The sequence below is a fragment of the Drosophila yakuba genome, chromosome 3R (assembly GCF_016746365.2).
Source record: "Drosophila yakuba strain Tai18E2 chromosome 3R, Prin_Dyak_Tai18E2_2.1, whole genome shotgun sequence".
NCBI lineage: Eukaryota > Metazoa > Arthropoda > Insecta > Diptera > Drosophilidae > Drosophila > Drosophila yakuba.
Window position 1 is genome coordinate 27,323,310 of NC_052530.2, and position 26,234 is coordinate 27,349,543.

The 26,234-nt window shown below is 45.5% G+C and overlaps 2 protein-coding genes across 3 annotated transcripts; one reads left to right on the plus strand and one right to left on the minus strand.

Annotated features, from left to right (window-relative positions):
- LOC6538575 (coiled-coil domain-containing protein lobo) lies at positions 1-26,234 on the plus strand. Of its 2 annotated transcripts, XM_002099061.4 has the most exons (9): positions 1-561; positions 665-793; positions 23,664-24,023; positions 24,094-24,808; positions 24,870-25,051; positions 25,113-25,328; positions 25,397-25,618; positions 25,680-25,874; positions 25,934-26,234. In XM_002099061.4, exons 1-9 carry the CDS (start codon positions 148-150, stop codon positions 26,189-26,191), a joined length of 2,691 nt encoding a protein of 896 aa, XP_002099097.2. In that variant the 5' UTR covers positions 1-147; the 3' UTR covers positions 26,192-26,234. The 2 variants fall into 2 exon arrangements, with proteins under 2 accessions (XP_002099097.2, XP_039231464.1); XM_039375530.1 differs by lacking the exons at positions 1-561; positions 665-793 and adding an exon at positions 21,569-21,918.
- Positions 950-9,899, minus strand: LOC6538574 (protein distal antenna). Its single transcript, XM_002099060.3, is given in 2 exon segments — positions 950-4,010; positions 9,062-9,899. A coding segment is annotated over 1 exon segment (2,397 nt). The 5' UTR covers positions 3,958-4,010; positions 9,062-9,899; the 3' UTR covers positions 950-1,560.

The window sequence follows — 26,234 nt, forward strand, 5'->3', positions numbered from 1 at the left end:
TAGTACAACACAACACATGTTCCCATTCCTGTCACATCTGGCCGCCTGAAAATATATTTTTTTCTACAAACACCGTAGTTATAGAAACGAAGTTTCCTGTTTATTATTCTAAAAAGCCGGCAAACGTAACCACGCCAAAACGCCAAAATGCCGAAAGTAATATTTCAGAAGTACAAGAAGGTGGTGAGCAACATCGACCCGACTCGCTACAGTGCCAAATTCAAGGAGATCGACGAGCAGCGGCGCTCCCAATCGGAATCGGATTTCGTGGATGAAATGGAGGGCGAGTACGAGCCGGAAATGGAGGAAATGCGTACCAGTGAATTCAGTTTATCCGAAGGCGAACCCTCGCTGAATATCGGCAAGATCGATTTATCCTTTCCCGAAACAGTCGAGGAGTTCGAGAACAGTCCCCAGTGCTATCCACCCAGCTACTACACCCTCTCGCCCAAGGAGCGACTCCTTCTGCTGTATGCCGAGAACTTTCGCAAGCAATTGGTGCTCAGCTATCCAAAGAGACGAGCCATGGTCCTGGCTCTGCCCAACGAATGCAAAGTACAGGTAAAGTTCAAGTGCCCACCATCTGCGAGCTTTCGTTGGAAGGCGTTGTGATAAAATGGTAAATGGATAAATTGATAAATTGCCCCTCTTAACCAACTGGCAGAAATTCGTTTGCACCACCATCAGGCCAACGGCGTTTATTTACACGCAACTCATATCGAGTGTTGAGGAAATTGCCAAGTTTGTCGCTGATTTCATTCAGTATGAGCCACTGGAGGACCCCATCAATTTGGTGAGTTTATTGTGCCCATCGTATGCATCCTTCTTGGCTGGAAATAGATTACAAAGTTTATGGCTTCTAAACAGGCCAATAACAGCTTTTAAAACCATCTATTGAAATCCACTTTGATCATCCAACACAACAGCTATGAATAAAAAACAACAGCAGTTTTAAGAGTTTCATAAAAATTATCTAATTACTTTTTATTGAACATGTATTTAAAATTACATTTAAATTTGTAAATGTTTTTATTTAAATATCGCATTCATTTCGAATTAAGAAAATTCTTTTTGAGCACATTTCCATAGTTTTATAATATACGAAATTTAAAAACGTTTGATATCAAATGCATGCCATCATTTGCGACTCTTTCCAACACACCTTGCAGTTCGAAATGTTTGTTTCGTAACAAAAAACTAAAGACTATAACATTTTTCCTAGAATGCGAATGCATTGCGATGAACAAAACAAACCTAACTAATGTTTTTTCCATTTTCAAATGTTCAAATCAAATGCATAATAGCTACAAATAGAGTTTCTCAATATATATACACGTTAACCGTACGATTAATTAAGACAATGCAATGGATTGGATTTGTATTGAATTAAATGGAAGTGAGTTGAATTGAATAGAATGGTGTTGAATTGAATGAAATTTAGTTGAATGGAATTGAAAGAGACTGAAAGTATGCTCGATAGGTTTCACAGCTAGGAGATAAATTCAGTGGAGTCCTGCGCGGAGGAGGAGGCGTGCAGCCATGTGGTCTGTGGTCTGTGGTCTAACTGCTGGAGCTCAGTTCGTCGTACTGCTGGTACTCGCCCGTGATCTGGCAGTCGTCGGGGTCATCGTCGAGGTCACAATGTACAAATTCGTAGGGGGGGAAGAAGAGGGAGCTGAGTAGGGTGGCCGACGATCGGTAGACGGCCGGCGCATACACGTGGCACCTCGTCGATGCCTCGCCGGCATCCGCAACTGCATCCACATCTGCATCCGCTTCTGCATCTCCATCTCCATCTCCATCTGCATCTGCATCTGCAGCAAGGACACCAGGTCCTGGTTCTGCGCCGCTTGGGCTATCCTCTAACTCTGTATCCGTGGCTGGCTCCGTGGGCGCCAACTTTGGCTTTTCCTATTTGCGACGGCGACTCTTGCCCCGCCCACTGCCCTCCTCCTCGGCGACCTGCTCCTCGCTGTCCTCCGGCAGACAGCGCGCACCTGGCTTCTCGATCTTCTCCAGCGGCGTCTCGTTGCCCGACTTGATGGCGGCTATGAGGAAGCGCAGCTGCATCAGCTGCACGGCCGTCACGCGGGGATTGCTGCAGTTCTCCAGCCACTGCAGGAACTTCTCGCCATGCCGGATGGCCTCGATGTCCTCGTCCGCCGTGCAGTCCAGATACTTGGCCTTTTCCTCCTCGTCCGTTTTGTTGGAGTTATTATTGTTATTATTGTTATTGCTGGCACTCACATCGTTGTTGTTCGTGTGCGGATTGCTGGTGTCCTGGAAGCTGCCCTCCGATTCGGAGCCAGTGGCCTCCATGCCGCCCATCTTGAACAGCATATTGTCTAGGATCTTTTTGCATTCGCTTGTGGGATTCGCGGCCTCCGGCGTTTTGGTCTTCTTCGCCTTTGGCTCGGGACTCCGGCTGCCCGATGAATGGGCAATGGGACTTTGCGATGGGGTCATCACCTTGCCGGCGGCCGAGAGATCCTCCGGTTTACCGGATGCCTCCGTCTCCACTTCGCCGTCGAGATCGGGCTCGGTGGCCTCGTCCGCCTCGGGATTCTGCTCGTTGGAGGACAGACTTCGCACCGACGGCGTCTCAGTCTCTTTCGTGAGATGGGAGTACAGGATGTTCGAGGGATCTCCCAAGGATCCGCCCTCCGCAGTCGTGCTGGCCACCTGCTGCTGCAGCTGATTGGCTTGCAGGGCGGCCAGGGTGGCGGCATTGGGATTCAGGGTGTGCAGACTGGCGCCGAACGCCTTGCACCAGTTGTACCACGCCGCGTTCTTCTCGTCCAGACTGCCCGACGGCGTGGACGAGGGTGTCAGCGGTGCCGAGGGTATCGGCGGCGTCTGCGCCAGCTGGTTCATGTGCTGTGGCGTGGAAGATCTGATGGGTGGACTGGTCACGCCCATGGGTATGGTGGGCGGATAGAGGGGATTCAGGCCCAACATGGTCTGCTGCGACTTCAGCCAGTAGAGCAAGGGATCTTCGGCCAGATTGGACAGCGTCATGGGCCCGCCCATTTGCGATGGCGCAAGCGAGGGACTCGGACTCTTGATGGTGTCGCCAGGCTTGCCCTCGTTCTTGATGCTCAGATTGAGGCTGCCCTGTCCCTCCGCCGGCTTCTGTTTGGCCCAGTTCTTCACCGAGAGACCCTGTGCCGAGCGATCGCCACTGTCGCTCCTGGGGCTCTGCACCTGCAGCGGCGTTTGGGCGCTGGGCTTGGGTGTCCTCAGGTTACCAGCGCCGGCGGGAAAGCTGCTTAGGCCGGACATGGCAGCCAGGCCGGGATTCAGCTGGGCCAGCAAGTTGAGGTTTGTGGTCAGCTCGTTGAAACTGATCGCCAGCGGGGACTGTGAGATGCCCGTGAGACCCGATAGGTGCGTCAAGCTCGAGAGCGGACTGATGGCGTTCAGGGAGGGATCGGCGGCGGGTCGATTGATATCGGCACCAAACACCTTGGCCTTGACCCCGCCATTGAACGCCGCATAGTCCACGGGCAGCCCATTGTAGCCCAGTTCGGCCAGATTCTTGTTTGTACTGTAGTCCAGGCCATTTAGCGGCGATCGCTTGAAGGCCAGCTCATCGAACTTCAGTTTGTTGGAGAAGTTCAGGGGCAGGGCGCCATCCAAACGCTGGCGTTTCTCTGGCGGACCCAACAGACCACCACCACCAGCTCCACCGCCACCAGCTCCACCGCCACCAACGCCATCCATCTTGTCGCCCAGGGCGTCGGCGCAGAGGTTATCCGTGGCGGATTGGCGGGACATGAAGCGCAGCTTGTCCTCGTTCTTGCACCAGCCGCGCAGCGTGGACTCGGGCACGCCGATGTCCCTGGCCACCGATGCCTTGGACTCGCCATCGTGTATGCGCTGGATGGCATGGATCTTGTCGCGCGGCGTCAGGCTCCGCAGGGGACGCTTACCCTTTGTGCCCATGCGGATGTTCATGTGGGGGTAGCTGGAAATATCCAACTTGAGGCCGTTGTCGAACAGCTTGGCGTCTGCAAGAGAGAGAGAGAGAGAGAAGAACAAGCGTTTCTTAATTAATTACCGTGACACACTTGGCATATCGCATATTGCATATCGCATAACGCAGCGATGCGTTCCCATTCGCCAGCGGAGTAGCACATAGCGATATATATGTACTCGCCCGAATGGCGAATGCCGTGTGCGCGCGTCCATGTACTTTCAAAAGTGAGGGGATTGGGGCTTAAAAACGGACAAGGGTGTTAGGGGAGAGGGGGTGTCAGGTTGTACCAGGCTGTGCCAGGATGTGCCAGGATGTGCCAGCAGGATATTCAGGGGGTGGCGGTGTTTCGCATGTTCGCACGCTGCTCCAATAAAATCGCCGCGCGCTTTAAAATTTTACAGACAAGTCGCGGTGTAAATAAACCGCACAACCGGGCGTATGCGCTATATTGCGTATACGTGTAGGTGGTAGCATCGTATCTACGTGTATATACGTACACAGTTACACACTACAGACTACAGACTACTAACTACAGGATGACAAAATCTCTCTCTCTATGCTCTTGCAGGCAAATGAGCTGCGTCACGCCCCTTGCCTCTTTCGCTCGGCGCACGAAGGATGCCAAATTTGCAAAAAGGACTCGAAAGTCCTGTGCTTGTGTGTGTGTGTGCGTTCGTTCGTTAGTTTGTGTGTGTGTACACGGGGAGACAATGGAATATGCTAATTGGTGCGTTGCCTTCGCGCCGCGACGCGCCTGCTCCAAAATGCAGCGCGCAACGCGAGCTACGAATAAGCAACAAGAACAAGCCATTCGTCGGCCGAACTTCGAGCCGAGTCCGCAAATTTATAACTTGTTTACCTGTCTCGTGCCACTTGGCGCTGCAGCGCAGAACATCCCCCAACTTGCGATGAGATACTATGCCCTGCTGTGGAGATGGATGTAGAGATGGATGTAGAGGTGGATCCATGCCAATGCCAAGCACGCCTGTTGCGCCTTCCTGTCCATCCTAGCTCTTCTGCCTCGCTGCCTTGCTGCCTCGCTGCTTTCCATCTTCTAGATCTGAAATGTTGCCAAAGGCAACGGCAGGTGCAGCAGCAAAAGCAGCAGAAACAACAACAGCAGTGGCAGTGGCAGCAGTGGCAGTGGCAGCGTCTTTTGGGCCAGCTCTCAAGTCTTTTTCGGCCTGGCCAAAAGTCCAAGTTGAAGGCAGAAAACAGAAACCTGAGCGAGCAACAATATGCTCCGCCTCCATCTCTCCAGAAAGTGAGGCATGCAAAAGAGCTCGCCCCATGGTGCAATTTTAAAATGAAAAACACGTTTTGCGCATGACTGACACATGATTTCTTTCCCTGCATATACATATATAAGTACGTATATCTCTATATATACATATCTATATATATATATATGTGTGGCATTCAAATATACTGGCCAAGTCCCAGTTGTGTGTGTGTGTGTGACTTCGCAGAGCGAACTTCTCGAGGAAGAGAAACTTTCGAGAACTAAGAGAGCGCTGATGAGCAAACTGGAGGAGTCTTTCGTTTGGCTTTGGCCATCCATTGCAATGCTGTTTACAAATCTTGGCTGGCTTTTAACTTGCCACTTGAAATGGAGTTTACACGTTGCCAGCTATTAATTTGTGGCTCCTGAATCACTGGACTTATCTCCTTCAGTTGCTTCTTTTGGCCAACTCGTTGCTTCTTTTGGCCAACTTGAGCTTATGGCTTGCAACAAGCAGTTGGTAGAGAACCAAGAGGTGTGAGCTACATCGTTATGCCAAATGTTTAATCTGAATCTAGGATTTGCTGCTCTATTGTGTGATTTATATAAAAAGAACACTTTGTAATTGGAGTCTTGGAATTAAAGCTTAGACTAAAGCATATATGCAAATCAAGTGTACAGAGAAGATAATCTAACTTGGTTATGAGCACATAAATGATGATTTGCGTTGGTAATCACTGCTAATAGGTATGCGTTTGTCACCTGGCTGAGTCTGCGGTTTAATGCATACCCATCTAGTTGCTGCCTCCATTTCCCTGCCCACTTGACACCCAATCCACAAACTTGGACACTCTGGACTGCTCATAACCAATAGAGCAGCAAATAACTGGGTCGACGGTGGCCAGCTAAACACCAAACAGCAAACACCAAACACCTAATACCAAACAGCAAACACCAAACACCATACAACTAACACCATACAACTAACACCATACAACTAACACCTTACACCATACACCTAACTCCATTCAACTAGCACCACCCACAGATCCCGGAGCTGCGGAGATCCAGAGAAGCAGCGACCTGCCAACAACCTGCACCCAAACACATATCGAATAAAACTTTTACAGCTGTATAAAAATTACAAGGTCTTTGGCCATTCAGCAGCGGAGTCGAATGGGAAATGTGAATGGGAGTGGGATTGGGAATGGGTGGGGTTGAGATGGGGTGGAGATGGGGTGGTGTGGAAGGAAAAGAATTTTTACTTTCGCTTTCTGCAGTGGGTCCGTCCTTGTCCTAGCCGGCTCGCCATTAAACTTTTCACGAACCGAACTGGGACAGTGGGAAGTGTGTAAAAAATCTAGTAACAACAGAAAAAGATGAAAGAAATAAATATAAAAGAATTACACCAAGTTTGTCAGTGTGTGTGTGTGTGTGTTAGTAAGTGTGTGAGTGAGTGTGGAGGGGGCTAGTCTGTGTCTGGTGTTGCTGCTGTGCACACATGCACACTCACACCCATACACTTACACACAAACACACACACACCTAGCCGGGACAGGACATATGTATGCCGGAATGGCCATACCCGTCAGTATGTCTGTAATGGCCAACCGTCTGGCCATTTCATCCTACACGTGTGTGTTTCTGTGTATGAGTGTGTGTGTGTGTGTGTGTGTGTGTGGGCTAAGAGCTTCTGATTTTCCTATATACAATTATAATTTTATTGTATTTACTATTTTTTCGTTTCTTTGGCTTCGTATTGAACTCACTCGCAGACACAGAGGGGCAATGCATGTGGCAAGGACACCAAGGCGGGTCAAATGGTATGGATGTGGGGTGTGTGGTGTGTGAAGGGGGGCAGGGGGCAGGGGGGGCAGGAGAGTCTGGCGAATGGAGGTCAACGACTGAAACTAGTACTAATATGTGCAAGTGTTTGATAGCTCCATTCGTTTGTGCTAATGCAGAAAGAAATAAAACACAAAAAAGAGGCAACACATAAAAATAAGAATTCCGTAGATAAAAGAAAAAGTTGCTTTGCTCCAAACCCAATCGTTTCATAGTGTGTGTGTGTGTCTCTGGGTATTAGTGTGTGTGTGTGACTGTCTGGGATGCTTTCCTCACCGCAGTTATGTGTGTGCAAATAAACCATGTGTCTGCTGTAATGTTGGACCTGTTGGCACCAATGATCTATGTGGCTTTAAGCACTATTGCACCTTTTATTGTGTGTTTTGGTTTATGATTAGCCCGATTAATGTTGTGCCTGGCTTTCGCAGTGGAACGAGATGATTTGTTGGGGGAATCGCCTTGAACTCTATGAAGATTTCTAGGTATAATTTATGGACATTTCTATTTTAATTAACTAATCCAGCCTAAAGATTTATTCATATAAATAATTATTTATGTCTAATGAAATATAAAATTATGAATTAAAGCCGTGGTATTAAAATGGCTTTCTTAGATTTTTTCATTAGATTCCCAAATTTGACGTACCGGTCGCATTTACTTCGCTTTTTATGATGTAATGAAGTTGTTTTGCGGTAATGAAATACCAACTCTCCGTACAATTGTACTAGAAAATATAATTCTAATACAATAATATTACAACAATACCAAATAATATTATTTTTAAATTCTTATCTTAAAAGATATCGAATAATAAGAGACATTTTCGTGTTATCAAATAGTGACACAGATTCGGACCATCCGGAACTTTTTCAAAAACAATTTTTTATGAGGTATCCTAACAAAACGGATGATAGTTAAGTCCGCAATAAGAAAGTATATTTTTAACATACGCGCCTCGTAATCGTATTTTTTTTAAATAGTTTTTTTAAAGCGACGAATCCTTACATGCAGTACTAGTACCATAACATTGCAATTAAACATATAAATAACATAACCAAACCTCTCACTCGTAATCGTATACATACGTATAAAAATTGCAATACGTACGTATAAAAATTTGCAACCAAAAAGTATTGCATACATTAGGGGCCCCTAAAACCGGTTTCCTGTGCAAGTTAATATTGCATTTCAATAGATAAAATGTAAACATTTTACTGGTAAAACTCTATAGAGTATAACTATAGTTATACTAGCATTTATTTTACAAACTATAACTATAACTGTAGGTATACTAGTATTTATTTTACAAATCATAGATTCATAGATTGACAATCATAGATTGAAAGATAAGCTCGAAGTTAAAAAATCGAACTGTTTATAAAGAATAATAAAATATTGACCTAGCCAATATAAGTATATATAGTATGTTTAAAAACACAAGTATTCAGTATCAAACTAAATGGTTACTAATAATAATATTGAAGATGTTCTTGGAATTCTCGAGATCTTTCACTTCTGAATATTAATAAGCAAAATACTTAAAAATAAAGGAACTTTCATGTATATTTTCTACTCCTATTTTGTATTTTGCATAAAATATATATATATATGTTGACAACAATTTCCGTTGTTGCAAAATGTTGTCACTTTATCCCTTTTTTGAAAGACCTATTAAGATTTGTATTTATAATGCCATATAAAAATGCCTAGGATAATAGCTATGCAAATACACAAAGTAATACACTTGTATTGTTTTCAATATGGAAATGTTTAAAAATAATACGTTCTTGTAGTGTTGAAACTAAAAATATTTACAATAGTTCGTCAAACTAAAGTCGGTTTCCGATTTGTATAAATAATTTGGTAAACATGTTGCAGAAATGTCTGTTGTCAACAATAATTGAAATTCTTCAAGTTGTGTATTTAGATCACTCGGTTAACTATTATTAATTAATTCATAACTGACAATGACACTTTGCTAATTGCTCAATACACCGATTTATGCAAATACTAACCTTTTAGCTAACTTCCGGGGGCGAAATGTGATCGGTGCCTTCTTCCAGCGAAGGCGGGATAAATTCGGTGATAGCGCAGCTATTTGTATTTGCTCTGTTTATTATTATCTCGACCGGCGATGTTTGTGGTTCACACGTTACATATAGTTCACATGGATTGCAGTTGCAGTTTTTAGTTTTTAGTTGTTAGTTTTCAGTATGCAGTTAATGTTGTTGTTCAGTTGCAAAGATAACATAACATCACTCGGACAATCACAATCGAACACTGTGCTCGCGATGCGGCGTGATGTTTACCGCTGCTGTGGCGTGCGAATTTCAGCGGCAGGACATGCGGTGCGATGCGAAGCGAAGCGACCTCTCTCTCGCGCTCGTCGAAGGATATTGTGATATTGTGACGCTGCGTCGCTGTGACGTGGATGTGCGAACCTGAGCGGCTAGCGTGCGGCGACAAACTACCGCGACGGACTTGAGTGAATTTTGATTTTAGCGCGGCGAATTTCCGCACGGCGACGACGGCGGCGACGTCACGGGAAATTTAAAGTCGCACGTCCACGAAATGCGGCGTTTCGTTCTCACTCACACACATATGTGTCCTGCAGTGGTGGTTGTGTGCTGGTCAGTCGGTCTGCCTTGGTATTAGTAGTTTTGTAGTTGCCGTTGTCGTTGTCGTTGTCGTTTTTGTTTCTTTTACGTGTGCGTGAGTACACGCTCTCGCTCTCTTTCGTGCGCTCTCTTTCGCTCTCACTGCTTGCGAATTTCGCGGCCTTTTTCGGTGACAGCCAAATGTACAATGATTAATAACGGTCAAGACGGCGGCGAAGAAGTCCTCTCGCTTTGGCTGCCCCGTTCGCAATATTCGCATTTTGGCATTTTCCCATTTCGGCCGGCCCAACCACAGGCCAGTGTCCACTCACTCACACACACACACACACCTACACATATATCTGGCACACATACCAACACCAGCACACCCCCACACACACACACTCACACGCGCGGACACACAGCTGTGTGCAACGAAGACGACGCAATACTCGTGCTAGGCTTTTTGAGATTGAGAGACGCACATCCTTTTCGGCCTCCTTTCTTGCGCCCACGTGTGTGTGTGGCACAGAGAGAAAAAACGTATTCTAGAGGTAGCAAGAATAATATTATAATTTGCGAAAAATGGGAAATTCAGTATAATAATTTGACAATGGTCTTATCCTTAAGTATATATAATATATAATTTAATACAAAAAAGTTCGTTTCTGCTTAAAGTGTTTACTATTCTTCTTAATTATATTAATCTCTTATATAATATAATAATATTATATATAATCTTATTCTGTATTAGTTTTGGGTAACATTTCAAAACTGCATTTCTTTCAGTGTAAGACTGTGTGTAACCTCAGGAGGCATTTGCTTGCGCTTAGCTAAGCCATTTTCTGCTTCCTTAAACGCTCCGCAACAACTATCAAACGAGCAAAAGGATCTGCGAGAAGAACGTGAAAAACCTAGCCGAAATCCGTGTCTAATTTTCGCAGTAGGGGGTGCGATTTCCATCGTCACTGATAATTCTGTTAGTTTTCGTTTTCCCGCTGTCATGTGCTGCAGTTGTTGCTGTTGTTGCTGTTTTTGCTGTTGTTGCTGTTGTGATTGTGCGGCCAGTTTTCCTCGCTTTGTTTTGATACATGCCTTCATCGCAGATTACGTGGGCTCGCCTCTCTTTCGCGCCTCCGTTTCGCAAAGAGCCCAGTTCTGAGAGTCCTTAAGAGAGAGAGAGAGCGCGAGAGCGAGGGGGAGAGAGCCAGTGAGAGAGCAGCTTTTCGTGCTCGTCTTCGGCTTTTTGCCGCCCGAACCGAACGAAGTTTTTGGTGGCAGAGGGGGTGGTGACCCCACGGGGAAACCCCCCCTCTTGGGAAACCCACGTTCTTGAGAACAAGGCGAATCCACAGAGCGGCTTTCTTGGCTCTTTTTGCTGAAGCGTGACCGACGATCGCCGAAGGAACCGGAATTCTCCAACGGACACTCGATCGCCACTGCGGACACCAAAGATCTGGGTGTTGTGGTGGTTTCTCCATCGACTTTTGCTGGCAAATTGCTGCGGTTTCGAAATGTCAGTTGGCGAAATAATTGAACTCAAATTATGGGACAAGAAACTATTTATCTGCGAATATCATGTGATAGCGAACTTTGTTGTAAATGTTCCTGCATTTAGGCAACGTAGTTGATATAATATTTCATTTAATCTAATTAAACACCAGGTAGACATGTTAACTTGTTGTGTTTGCCATTAAATGGTAATCTATGTTATTTATAAATTGCACACTCTTTTGATAATTAGTGCACAATATACGTAATGCTTTGTATACAACATGTAAAACTTGTAACTCATTAGGAAGTTTAGTTTTCTTGTAATATTTATTGACAAGCTGCTAAATTCAAGTTATAAATGGAAAACCATATCGCATATATAGTTGTTATCAATGCAAGGCAATCTTAGACTATCAACTTAATGGCAAGTGTAAGTATTTTGACTAGTTAGTGCGAGATGAAAAACCTGACAAGTATTTGCCGCATCGTGGGATAGCCCCGAGATTACGATCTTATATAATGCGTGTACATATAGGCATTTGAGGTCGTAGACTTAGTAGTTGCTATGCAAAACATTTGCGCAGCGCACACACACACACTCGCACATACATAGCTCCCTATTTCCCTATTGTATCTGGCCAACGAAGGCGGCCACTGACCATAATAACAACAACGGCAACGAAAAAGACAGCAGCAGTGTCGCCAGAGTTGCTAGTTGCTGCCTTTCGGGAAATCGCTAAGAAAGGTTTTTGAATCCATGTCCGAAACGCACAAGCACAATCACACGCACACGTACACGCTCACGCACACGCGAACACAGGCCCAAGGATATAGTATAGTCGTACATATAAGTAGAGGCGTATACACAACAAGGAGCAACAATAACGCAGGACTACGGAATACGGACAACGGACAGCGGACAACGGACAGCGGACTACGGACTACGGACGACCACGAGTACAGATGGCCGGCATGGGGCCGCATTGGCAAGAAACATATCCTTGCCACTAAAAAGCCAAGCAGCCTGCCCGGGTCGCTTCATTTCGTCATACACACACACACACACACACGCACACACACAGGCTCACTCACTGGACACACACTGGAGCAGTTTGGCAACACGCTACCCACACAGACGCACATTCTTCTTAGCATCCGCAGGCACATCAGCATCTTTAGCGTAAATTTTGCTGCTGCGAAAATTTAGAGTTGTTGCTTTATGCCAATGTGCGTGCTAGAGTGTGTGTGTGTGCTTGTGTGTGTTTTTGGGTATATATACTTCAGATTTTCATCGGCCAACCTAAAAACCCCCCTCCGCCCCCTTTAGCCAGCGGTGCCCAACCCGACCGATTGTCCATTGTCCATTGTGTCCACCAAGGCAACATTTTCCATTTTCGTTCGTCCTCTCTTTGGCCGCCGGACTTTCTCTCATATCTGCAGCTCCTTGCCAGCCGCCTTCGTTCTAGCCACCAAGCCACCAAAACCGCCCAACCGCCCACCTCACCACCCCTTCAGATGGTCAAAACCCCCTTTTTCGAATGTGTGTGTGTGTGTGTGTGTACGTGTGTGTATGTGTGTGAGTGCGGGATGCCTTAATGTTGCTGCGTGTGTGTGTACAATTACGAATTCGTCGTCCTCGACTAAACTCAATTCACTTTCTCCCTAACTCTGGCAAACCCGCGTCGTTGTCACCGTCGTCCTGCGATGTCCTTTCACCCAACCCTCCCCCTCCACCCTCCATCAACTGAATCAACCCAACCCCTCATGTCACACCTCCGGATGGCGAAGGAAATTTTCGCGTGAATTGAAAGATGAAGGCGCACTGGGCTGGATGCTGGACGCTGGTCACCCCCGATGGTTGGTTATATGTACACGCATAGGTCCTTGCTGATTTCCGTTCAAACGTGTGCCAGTGTATGTGTGTGTGTGTCGGTGTGTCAGTGTGTTGGTGTGTGTACATATGCTAGAAGACGTGTGCGCTTGATTTTCAGCACCCATCTACCATCTACCATCTAGCAACACCCACCCGGCCAGGGAATCTGCATCCTCTCACATTGTCTTTGTATAACTGTTCCTAAAACAAAATTTTCAGTTTTGCCTTCGAAAAGATAAATGTGTGTACACGAGTTTTCTATGCATGTGTGTATGCATGTATGTGCTTCTTCATGCTTGTGTGCGTTTCTCCCGGCTACATGTACACTGGGATCTACTGAAAATATATCCCTAGATGCGCGTACTTGTTTGCACCTTGCCTTAAACTCGATTTGTCCCTGCCCATTTCAATCAACTCATCGATCATTTATTTCTATTTCGATCACTATCAATTGCGTTAGGGATTGCAATTCGTTACCGGGATGGATCAGAATTGACATTGATGGTTACCAAAGATTAACAAAAATATGCATCACCTGGAATCGAAATTTATCGAGATTTCAAAAATATCTACCATTTTATTTCTAAGAATTCTTCTTTGCTTTTGTAAGGCAAATAACTTAGTCCTTTGTAAAGGCTGAATTTGGTAAAAAAAGATGTTGCCTACTTTTAGGAGTATATTAGAACATATGTATTATTATATATTATTATTTAAAAATTTTTCTTTTTATTTCGAGTATTTGCGTTACAAGATGATATGATGATATGTGTAAGAAATAGAATTAAGAAAATATTAAAAGCACTTGCTGCAAATGTACATATTGTATGCGTAACTATTTGGTAGCTGTAAGCGATGAGGTTCCCTTCGCATACACCTGATTTCATGTAGTGCAGATATATTTGCGATGGTCAAGTAGAGCCGAGCATCGTCGCCTGGAGACAGTCTAATCCGTTGTCCGCAATTGTGCTGACCTGGGCGGTCCAATCCGGTCCGGTTCGGTTCGGTTCGGTTTGGTCCGGCAAGATGCCCATGCTGGCAGTTCTTTGCTACCTAAACCCGAGCGAAACACCCTACGCCTCCTTGGCCATTATCTGCAGTTTTGTCTAAGCTAAGGCGATTTGAGCAGACAAAACCGCAGCTCTCGCAAGTTGTTTGGACCCAGTTCGTCCATTCGTCCTGCACTTCCATGCCCTTCCTATCCTTAAAATGAGCTGGCCATGCACTACTCGTGGTATTCTATTTTGTGTGCTGCTGCCATAGCTGCTGCCTTCTATGTTCCTATGATTTGCATATTCGAGCTCGTAGCTCCTTTGTTTTAATGCGCCTCCTCCACCCCTTTGCTCCTGAGTTCCGAGTCCCGAGTCCTGAGTCCTGGCTCCTTTGTCAGGCAGCATTTACCTGGTAGTGTGTGTGTGCTAGTGTGTGTGTCTGTATGACACTGGTCTTTGGCCAGGATGCCGCGTAAGAAGAAGGCAAACGGCCAGGCTGGAATTTGTCCTTCCAATCTAAGCCAAATGCTGGCCGCCTTGGTCTCCTTTGCTTTTCCAGCAAGCAGGGAAATTGAAACAATTGAAGAGGTAGCCATGGATGGAGCCTTTGCTGCCCGGCAGCCCAACAGTCCAACAGTCCGGCATCCTGGCAGTCAGGACAACCAGACGCAGCATTTTCGACCATCAACTACTGGCCACTTACGGACTCGCCTCCACCGCATCGCATCGGCAAATGTCCTGCTGCGGAAGCCAGTGCGAGCGGGACAGCGAGCTTGAGGATGCAATGCCCGCTCGCAAGTGCGAGTGAGATGTCCTGCTTTGGCCAGAGAGCTCTAGCAACGGCAGACGAATCCTTTTCAAAATTAAACTATATGCAGCAAGTGGAAGAGCAAGGCAAGAAATGCACACAAACACAAACACACACACACACACACATTCACTAGCATTCACCACAACCGCCCAGTTTTCGTATCCTGGTCCGAGAATCAGTCGAGTGCGAGCCACATGCAAATAGCGCAGACACATGCACTTTTTCTCGTATCCTTGGTCCGTCCGCATCTTATGTATTCGGCAGAGCTTTGTTAAGATATTCTTTGCACCTAAGATGGACGACGTTAGATACGGGCAGCAGCTAGCCAGCCCGGCTCTTATATACAGGTTCAATCAGTTGCTAATTGCTATAGGTCCGAAAACAGTCATGTGCACCCACACACACACATACTCGCCACTATTTGTTTATACTCATATGCCAGGATATATAAATGAGTGTGCACACACACACACACATATATATGCTTATGCGGCGAAAATATGTAAGTGCAAAGCTGCACACTCAAGTGTTCAAACAGCGCGCCAGATTAGTTATAACTACATAGCTCAAGATGCCAAAAAGTCGACTTTATGCTACGAACTGATAATTCCTTGACGTAACACCCATCTATATAGTTTATATATGGCTTATAGGTCCCGGAAAACCCGATCGTAATACTTGACCTTTATATGCCAAACGCTCGAATTCGATTTCATTCTTGACACTCCTACGAAAATAATCACACAATTTGTTTGGCACAGTTTTTTCTACTTTCTTGTCTGCATTCTTTTTCTTGTTCTAAACCAAAAAGGATTTTGCCAGAGTACGAGAAAAAGTTTGTCTGAGTTTTTGCCCTTTTTTCTACTCCTTTGTATGTTACAAAAAGTAATTATTTTCATTTTATTTTTATGTGCCAGTCTAGCCGGTTTACTTTTACTCGTATCAATTGCAGGGGGATAAATGGGTGCTTTAAAAATGCATTAAGTCACCAACTGAGTTTTGAGCAAGTGCATTGAGAAGTATTTAAAACTTAATATGGCATAGTGTATTAAGAAGTATTTAAAACTTAATATGGGATAGTGTATTAAGAAGTATTTAAAACTTAATATGGGATAGCAGATTAAGCCTAAGACTGACGTTTTATTAGTTGCCTTAGTTGGCAACCGGAACATAATTTCCTTGCACACCTTAGATCCTTTGAGAAGGATAATTTCAATACCTACACCCATGTGAAGTGGCACTTCCTAGCCGCGCATATCCTATCCATTCATATGAACTCACGCCTGCACTTCAAAAAAGGCTTTCTCTTGCGCCTTTTTTCAAACGTGTTCGACGTTTTCCGCACTGCAGCAAAGAAGATGAAGTGGGGTGTACTATACTACCAGATACCCAGTACCAAGTTTTGTACAAAAGAAGGCATTCACTTGAATCCTCAAACAATCCTTATGCAATTTATCTTAAATAAAAAAACTTAGAAATAATTTATTTATTTGATTGGTGGTCATACCCGCTGTAAAACCAATAAGCCCCTTTGGAATAAGTGCCAAAGGGTATGGACGCCACAATGCGGTTAAATGATGGCGATATGCGCTGACGCTGTAAACTCAAGAGCGATGTCCTTTGGCATTCACTCGTCGCTAAGAAATACGAGTGCCCGCAAACGCAAAAGGATGCGACGGCGTCGAAAAGCGATAAAACGCGATTTTATGCACGTGTTGAGTGGCTGCCAAAATGGGCAGGTTCTAGAACAGAATAGATTATTATCTTATGGAATGAACTACATAGTAGGTAAACGTATATTTCTAATCGTTGTCCAAATCGATTTCAAATAATAATGTCTCGCAATGCCACAGTATAAATTTAGCTGATAAGATAACGAGGGTTAGCGAAGCTTACAAAAACGGCTGAAAATAAAAGCAAATGGACATTGCATTAACCGAACTCTGGACAACAGATGTCTGGACTTTGGTCCCCTGACAATATAATATAAGGAGGCGTTACATTCCGGCTGAACTACAGATGTTACTAAAATTCGCCAATAAATCGATATGATATCTAGGCCACAATGATTATGGCACTGGATGCGCACTTTCTTCCGGAAATGAGAGCTGCTCTTTGATCTTGTAATATTCCGTTTGTTCCGTATGCATTCATCATTTTTCGATTTTGATTTCGATTTTGTAGCCAAGACATTCCAAGTCGCTGGGCGAAACCAAATACGATGCGATACAACGCGATGTTCCCTTTTCTCGAGGGGATGAAATCGCTGTCGCTTCCGGTTGAGTGCACAGAGTCGCGGAGTTCCAGCGATGTAGAATGGCATAGCGTGTCGTGTCGCGTTGCTTGGTCAGTTCGCAATTGCGAACCTTGTCGTCTTTCGACTTCACTGACAAAAAGCAGCAGTGGCGCTGTTTTAGCGAAAATAAGTGGCCAGGGTGGGATTGCTGTCACTGCGACGCGGCAATACCCTTTAATCTGCGGGGAAACGTGGTGTAAATATAACAAATTGAGCATAAGTTCTAATGAAACAAAGCCAACAAAGAGGAGAGCACCCAAACACAATCATTTTCTTGGCTAATCTTACACTTTAAAGGAATGCACTGCTAAGTATGAAATGCTAACTTTTAAGGAACAAATGGCCATCATTGATTTGACACCAAGCAGCAACTGAAAAAAGGGAACCAACAATGCGGCAAGACATCTTACAGATACACGTCGTTCGCCATTCCCCCCGCTGACTATGCGCATATCGATTTCCTTCGGCTCGAGAGCAATTCACTCGAGATCGGGCCAAGTGCCACCGGCAAAAAAGAGCCAACGACGAAAAGGTGGCCCCAAACTGCGAACAGCGAACTGCAATCCCTATCTCATTTCCCTGGCTCGGCGACTCGGCACGGTTGCAACCCTTTGACAAAGAAAAGCGTCTCCCTCACGGAAAACTGGCAGCGGGTCTTCGCGTCCAGACGTTCGCAGGACGTTGGCTGCAGGACGCAGTACGCAGAAGGCAGGAGGCAGGATACAGAAGGCAGAACTTGGCCATATATGGTCAGACTGCCTGCCTAACTCCAGCTACCAGGACCTTTCAGCCCCGCGGCTGCTGTTTACCATGCCACGGTCGGTTTAAGTCGCAGAACATCCGCAACCACCGCTGACCCACCCATCATCCACCACCCATCTTCCAGCGCCCATCTTCCATCGCCGCCCATCTCTTGCCACCCACCACGTTCCACCGCCAAAGGTGCTCCGGCAATGGCCAACAGCCTTCGTGGCTACAATAAACTAGACGCCAATTTCGCTGTCGCTGACACGGCCATTGCCGCGGCCATTGAGCGTCGACCATCTACACATCTACACGGCGAACAATAAAGTGCTGCTTCTTACGAGCGCATAATTTGAATATATAAAGTATGAAACTTATGTTTATGCTGCATGGCAAGGATGTGCCACATGCAAAGGGTTGCCAGTGAATAAAGAACGTTTTTTGTGGCAAGTGCTGAAGGAAGTTAGTTTGTATACACCCCTTTGCATACGAGTATGTGGCAATAATTTCTCACTGTGCAGCATCTAGCCTCCACCGTCGACCATTGTCGACTGCAGGACTCTCGTCGGGTCCACTTACTCGCCTTGCCCGCGACGGAGTGGCGTATTCCTTTGCTCGAAAAGCAGACCAAAACCAAACCAAACACACATCGACTTTGTGTCCGAGTCCTCGCATCAGTGTCCGCATCTGTCTGGGATTCGCGACCCCCGTCACATCACTCGAGTTCGCAGTCCACCGTCCACCGTCCATCGTCCTCCGTCCGGAGTTCCGAGTTCCAGTCCCGATGGCCGCGACCTCATCCCACATTGGTTCTTAGCGACGTCGTCTGTCCGTCGCATTTATCCTCGCTGTGGGCAACGCCATGTGACTTGGATCGAATCTGTGATTGTAAGTTGTGCGCCGTCGTTAGGTTGCCGCATTGGCAGTCGGTGGGTGCCACTCCAGCACATCCACATTCACAGCCACATTCACATCCACATCCACATCCATATCCTCTCCAATGCCCTCAACCATCTACCAGCCACTCCATCACTTGGCTGGCCTCTGTCCACCGGGCTGTACACACGGGCTCTGTATCCCAAAGACAACGGCGGAGTTTAAAACCATCATCGTCGTATACACACTCGCTTGGCTCAGACAGCGCGATATTGAATAAGAATGCCTCCCGATGGCCGATGGCAGGACTCAAATTTAATGTACAGCTGCTCATATGTGGAGTGATGTGCTATTGATTAGGAAAGAATGCCAGCTCGTGAGTTTTATGATTTATTAAATATCATAAGCCATGCATGTGTTTTAATTTCATGGCATTCCTGTTTCCATATCATGATTATCATGAAAGTAGCGAGCTTTTCAAGGTATTGGGCACTTTCAAAACTGGGCTAATGCCGCGTGTCCCATATTAATAAATCCTGTATGTAATTCCTTCGAGGATATGAGTGAAACTATGATGGCATTTCAACCCAAACCTCTATTAAGCTCCAGCTGTAAGGCAGCGACTTTGACTGACGATTCGGGGGAATCAAATGTCTTAATTTCGCGTGTTTATATCTTAATCTTGGCCGTTTTTAAGAGCGTCTATTGGCCGGGACTTTTATGTGCCCCAGGGTCCTGGGTCGCGGAAGCCGGGAAGCTGGGAAGCTGGGCAAATAATAAAACCCCAGCGTGGTGAATGGAGAATGGCGCCATAGACATCCACGTACATCCAGGGGCGCAATATCAACGAAGACGCGCAAGTAGTGAGCGGATTTTGGACGGGATGGGATGACATGGCAGGGTTTGGATTGGGATGGGATGGGTTAGCTGGGCTTGGACGGTTAAATGGGTCCGGAAGATGGTGGTGGGGGTGTGTGGTGCTTTGGTGCTGTGTGGTGGCATTGCGCGTATTATGGCGACACTAGCGGCGCCGTGTGTCCTTTTGTCCCCAGGACAATAACACTTCCGTGCAGTACATTATCATAAAGGGGTTAAGTCGCTGATTTTCATCGTGTGTGCTCATTTAAAAACTTACACACGCTGCTCGCCCGCAAAAGGCCCGGCTTGGGGATTTCCTGGAGGAGGCGCACACCCAAAACCCGACTCCTGGCTGACGTCTTATGGCCGTCATCAAAGCAGGACGACAGTACGCGCAAGGACTCAACTCGACGGCCGAAGGAATCGCGCTGAATTTCACCGCTTTGTTTCAGCGCTCTTGTGGAAAAGATGGCAGCGGCTCATTATGCATCCCGATAAGCGATGTGCCTCCCCAGCGAGTCCTTCGCCCCCAGGTTAGTCTAACGAGGACGATGCCGACATGGTGGTGTGGGTGTATGCTACATATGAGGCGTCTTTCTGGTGGGTGTGGGGCTACTGCATTGTGTCAACGAGGGAAAGCCGCCTATGTGTGTGTGTGTTTTGTGTGTGTGTTTTAGTGTGTGTGTGTGAGTCCGCCTGACAACCCCGTCTTGAGCCGCATTGTTTTTTGCTGTGAGTTGTGACCCGCGAGCGGTGGCAGTGGCAGCCATTCAGCAGGGTGGCAACTGAAAGTGATTCTGTCTCGGCAGACTCTGTTACTTGCCACCCTTTTTCGCAATTTTTCGCCGCTTTTGGCGCAGTTTTTTTCGCTTTTTTTTTTTGTATTTCTTCCTTCAGATGGACGTTGTCGTGTTGTACCCAGTGGTCTTGGTGCAGTGGGGTATATCAGCGAGGCGGAAGGAAGAGAGTTAGCAGCATAATATGATTTAAGGGTCTGCTTATACAAATGAATAAATCCTTGAATCTAAATCCTAATGCTAAGCAATTTTGAACAGAAGTTAACCAAACTAACTAACTAGTAAGAGTGATGAGTATTTTCTTGCATGTGTTATGATCGTCTTCATAGTCAGAGGTAACTGCCAGTCGATCATCGCGACACATTATCCCTTTCGCCGACTGTAATTTGAGCCTGGGCCCCTGTGCGAGCAACCGGGCGCCCGTTGCTCCATTCTCGCTGTGCATTCGTCCCTTTGTTTTCGTCATGTTCGCTCCTCCATTGTTGCGACTGCTCTACCAGGCTCAACCAGGCCCGATCCTAATTTAACACGTTCGAATAACCTTGAAGCGTTTCTTATTACGCGCGACCGCAGTGATAGCGGCTCAGCCAGCGAGTCCAGGGTAGCTGGGGTAGCCTTGGCAGCCGTGGCATCTGGGTAGGAAGAACTGAGTAGAAAGCAAGAGCAGGAGGAGAAGGAGGAGGAGGACTCAATCGGCTGGCCAGGTAATGCCGCTTGCATCGAATTCAATTAGACGCCGCTGACTGACTGGTTTGCTGACTAATCGATTCGCAAGAGCGTGAGCCAGAATGTATTTGACCTCGAATGAGTGTGAGTGTGAGTGCGAGTGTGAGTGCGAGTGCGAGTGTGAGTGCGAGTGCGACTTGGTTCGGTTCAACCCGCTGATAGCTGATGACTCCGGGCCTCATTGTGATTCTTATGGCTTCACACGGCGATTTTGCATTTTAATGGCCTTCTGCGAAGCGACGGGGCGTAGCTGCGCAGGGTGGAAAGGTGCAGGACCCTCCACACGTCGAGAATCCTGTTTAGCTCCTTGCTTGCGACTTGCAACTTTCCCGCGAAGAAGTATGTGTTCTCAAGAAAATACTTTCAAATACTATTACCATTACTATCTATATCTTATATCTTACCATTTATCAATGTCATACATCATATCACTGTGCTAGCATCACATACCTACACATAGATCCTGCAAGATCTAGGCTTATACCAAATCCAAAGCCGAAACCAGAGCTCTGTGCATTTGAATTTTTCGAGTGCAATGGCAATTGCAATTACGGAGTGCGTATGTGTCAACGACTGGAGAGGCAGGATGAATCGAGAAATTAAGGAACCAGGAACAAGGAACCCCAGGCCCACAATAATTGGCAGCGTTTCCCGCGTTAATGGCCGCTTCGCTACGCTTCACAGATTCGGACGCACATGCACAGAATTCCTGGCAAACGGCGGGATTGTCTCCTAAGTCTTCGCGGAACGGCAAGGAAGATGAATGGCACGGGGTCACGCAGCCACCTACGGGGCAGTCGCAGATGTGCAGGTAAACAATATCGGGACAAAGGATCGCCCGAAGGCGGATTAAATGGGAGTGGGTCTCAGCGATGCTACCTCGATGCCAAGATGCCAAGATACCGAAATGCCCAAATGTCGAGATGCAATGAAAACAGACCGCTGATTGTTTTGGGCAACTGAATGACATCCGAAAATCGGGAAGAAAAACTGAAGAAAAAAGAGAAACACACGTCGCAATGAACGGGCGGGCATGAGTAAACACTATATGGTTAATACCCCCTTTAGAAAACAGCCAAGAAGTTACAGTTTCCTGGTGGGTTTTAAGCGATTCTTCAGAACTCGGATGCGGAATACGAAAATGAATAGAATATAAATAAACAAGTTAGATATAAAGATTAAAACACTATAAGATTAAGGTACAACTTTGAGATACTTTTTGTAGTATATTTCAATATTGAGATACATTTACATCTTTTAGATACATTTGAGATACATTTTATGCTATATTTCAATATTGAGATACATTTACATATTGAGATACCTTTTATGCTAAATTTCAATATTTAGTTACATTTAAATATTGAGATACATTTAATGCTATATTTCAATATTGAGATACATTTACATATTGAGATACATTTTATGCTATATTTCAATATTGAGTTACATTTAAATATTGAGATACATTTGAGATGCATTTTATCCTATATTTCAATATTGAGATACAATTAAACATTTGAGATACATTTTATCCTATATTTCAATATTGAGATACATTTACATATTGAGATACCTTTTATGCTAAATTTCAATATTTAGTTACATTTAAATATTGAGATACATTTAATGCTATATTTCAATATTGAGATACATTTACATATTGAGATACATTTTATGCTATATTTCAATATTGAGTTACATTTAAATATTGAGATACATTTAAGATACATTTTATCCTATATTTCAATATTGAGATACATTTACATATTGAGATACCTTTTATGCTAAATTTCAATATTTAGTTACATTTAAATATTGAGATACATTTGAGATACATTTAATGCTATATTTCAACATTGAACTTTTGCGATACCCTAACGAATTCACGCCGCTCAACAGGTTCACTTCCCAACTCTGGGTTCTTCCCATTCTCTATGCAAAGCGGATGTAACTTTTCCAAGGTTGTAAAATCGTATGGGACATACGATCTTGACTCCTGCTGTTTTTACAGGGCCATATATAAGGGTACATGTGCATATACATTTTCCTCGGGCAGGTAAAACGCTGCTAAAGGTAATCGAAGATTTCCTTTTTGTCTCGTGCTGCGCAATAGTTTGTGCCAAATTTCGTGGAAACTGACATGCTGTTTCCTCAGTTTTGGTCTATATACTTCTACATATTTATGGACAGCTAATAAACTCTTGTTTTGCAATTGCATATTGGCTTCCAATGACTTTTATCGGGGGATGATTTCAAGATATCGCATTCTTAGGCTAATGAGGGGAAATCATATGCTAGCCAAGGTCGTTGATAATTATTCTTAACACAAGTATAACACTATTGATTTCACAATAAAAGAATCAAATTAATGTATGTATTTTGCACTTAGAAAGATTATTCCTGAAGTGCTCATTTAAGTTATGACTCTATATCAAAAGAACTAGAATGATCAAAAGCAGTTGTGTACTTAAATCAAGTTCTGTAGTCCTACCTTATAAATGTATATATTATATATGTATATTTTACCATAAACATTCCCATGTTATCCTTCAGCCAAAGCGTCTGATTTCGCCGGAAACCTTGCTGCGCAGGCGAAAGGGCAACTCCTACGAGATGGCCACTCTGCTGGTCAGCATGCTGATTGGAGCTGGACACCCGGCGCTGGTGGTATCCGGCGTGGCCCGCGAGGAGACGATACTCAACGACCAGCTGGCCATTCCGTACCCGTATCCCATTGTCGAGGTGGAGGCCGAGGAGGTGAAGCCAAAGGTGGAGAAGCAGGGCCAGAAGTATAAGCTGCGCGGATTACCCGATTTGAAGAGTCATCTCGACGAGGACATGGCCGAGGTGCACAGGCAAAAGGAGGCAGAGGAGAAACGGATTCAGGACGAGATTATACGCAAGCAAATGGAGGTGAGGATAAACATGCACTTGCACTTGCGCATTCGCAGCGTGGATTAACATACTGGCTAATCCCGCACAGGATCTTGAGCTGCTGGCCGTGGATCGACATCACTATCGACGCAGTCATGCCTGGGTGGTGATCATAAACAATGCGCCATGGAGCATCAAGCCCAAGACCACCTACACGGATGTCAATGGGGACGTGGTGGAGGCACCGCCCACGGCCATTTTCATCGAGCCCTCGACGGGATTCATCTGCGAAACGGGCTGCAAGCAGTACATCCTGGTGGACAGCATCTGGAATGAGTACAACTACTATGTGTGCAAGCAGAAGCACCAGCGGGTGAGTGAACTGCGTTGGGATCTGCGCGACACTCGGGACTGGGAGCACATGCTGCCAGGTGAGCCGCCCGAGATGCGCATCTACAAGATGGCCTCCGATGAGAATGTGGCCGATGAGGAGCGCGACATCAGTGAGGAGAAGCATCTGGACTGCATTGGCTCCTGGGTGGAACGACTGCACATCGGACTGGCCGACTTCGAGCAACGTTTTCCCAGCTGCGAGAAGAAGATCCAATACAAGGGCGCCATCCACGAGCGTTTCTCTCCGTACTCCCAGCGCGATGGCAAGGTGATGCAGCTGACCATTTTCAACAACGACGAGTGCACCATTCCCAAGGTCAGATATGAGTACTACGAAAATCGATCTGATCTCATGCGCCACGTGAAGTACACCTATGCCACGGATCAGTTTGAGGAGATATTCAACAAGGGTCGCAATGACAGTCTAAAGTGTGGGTGTACATTGATATTCTTAATAGTTAGTAAATAAATTAATCTATACTACTTCTTTAGCCATGGAATATTTCTCGGACACGACGCAGCAGCGAAGAGTGCATTTCTATTCGGCTTCCAGAATCGATTCCTTGGAACTGTTGGTGGTGGAACCAGGTTCTCTGATACTGCACTACAAGGATCGCAGTGACAAGTGTTGGTACAAGGAATTCGAATTCACCCCAGCTGGCAATGTTCTCAAAGTGAGTAATATATATAACATGGTTAGTAAGTAAACATTTGTACAACAATTAAGTCCAACAGAAAGTCACAGAGAAGTTTCTGAAAGCCAGTGCTAATGATGTGGGCGCAAATGATATTGCAACACGCACGTTCCTCTTTCAACAAAATAAAATTGTTTTGAAATTTCATTACACATTTGGAGCACTCACCGCTACGGTAGTGGAATTTACAAAGCCACCAAGACCGGATTATGGCAAAGAGCTCGTCTACGATGAGAAACTAACGAAAATATACAAGGCAAGTGGCTGCATAATTATTATTATTATTATGTTAGCTTCACATAATTATTTCCAAAACTCCCGCAGGCAAATCCTTTAGATCCAACGCGCACTAATCTGCAACTCTATCGTTTGCTATGTGAGCAACTGCAGTACGAGGACCATTTGAGAAAGAACTTTGAGAAAATCTTCGAGGACATAAACAACATATTCGACTTACGTAGATGCGAAAAAGCTGATCCGAAACTAAAGTTCAGCATATTTGATCCACTGCGCAATGGAGCAGCCAGAGCCATCAGAATGAGACAGGTAACCTAAGGTACTTAATCATAAAGTATGCACTTTGATTCCTTATTTTGATACCATTCAGTTTGAGGAGGAGGAGGAGCTGAAGAAGGAAATTGCCAGCAAGCCCGCCGATTTCCTGGCCCCATATCTGGTGCCCTATAAGCACCAGGAGGAACTTACTCCCGAGCAGTCCCAAAATGCATATAATGCCTGCCTGAACGATCTCAAGTCGCGGTTTGTCAGCCTGCTCAACAACCTGCAACGGCACTATGAAGATGTAGGTCTCCATGTTTTATACTTCTAAGCTAATATATTTAATATTATTATATATACCAGTTAACCTCCGAGTCCAAGTCGCTGAATCGCTTTCTCAACAAATTCGAAAATCAGTTTAATAACTACGATTACAAGCGATTGGTGCAGCAGTCGAAGGATCTGGAGCTCAACAAGCGGATGGTGCAGCAGCGTTTGACACTCACCCACGAAGAGTCCCAGAAGAAATACGAGGTGGTCAAGAGCTCCTTGCTGAAGGATCCACGGCTCAATTTCAAGAAGGAGGACGTGGCGAAAAGAGCCTCAGAGAATTCGAAATAACTTTAAGAATGCAAGAAATATATAAAGTTAATTTTAAATATAA

Excerpts from the sequence above, each read along its gene's own strand:
- LOC6538575 (XM_002099061.4), top strand. The coding sequence starts at position 148 with ATGCCGAAAGTAATATTTCAGAAGTACAAGAAGGTGGTGAGCAACATC. Across the intron at positions 24,024-24,093 it reads TTATACGCAAGCAAATGGAG|GATCTTGAGCTGCTGGCCGT; the intron begins GTGAGGATAAAC and ends AATCCCGCACAG. Across the intron at positions 25,619-25,679 it reads GAGCCATCAGAATGAGACAG|TTTGAGGAGGAGGAGGAGCT; the intron begins GTAACCTAAGGT and ends GATACCATTCAG.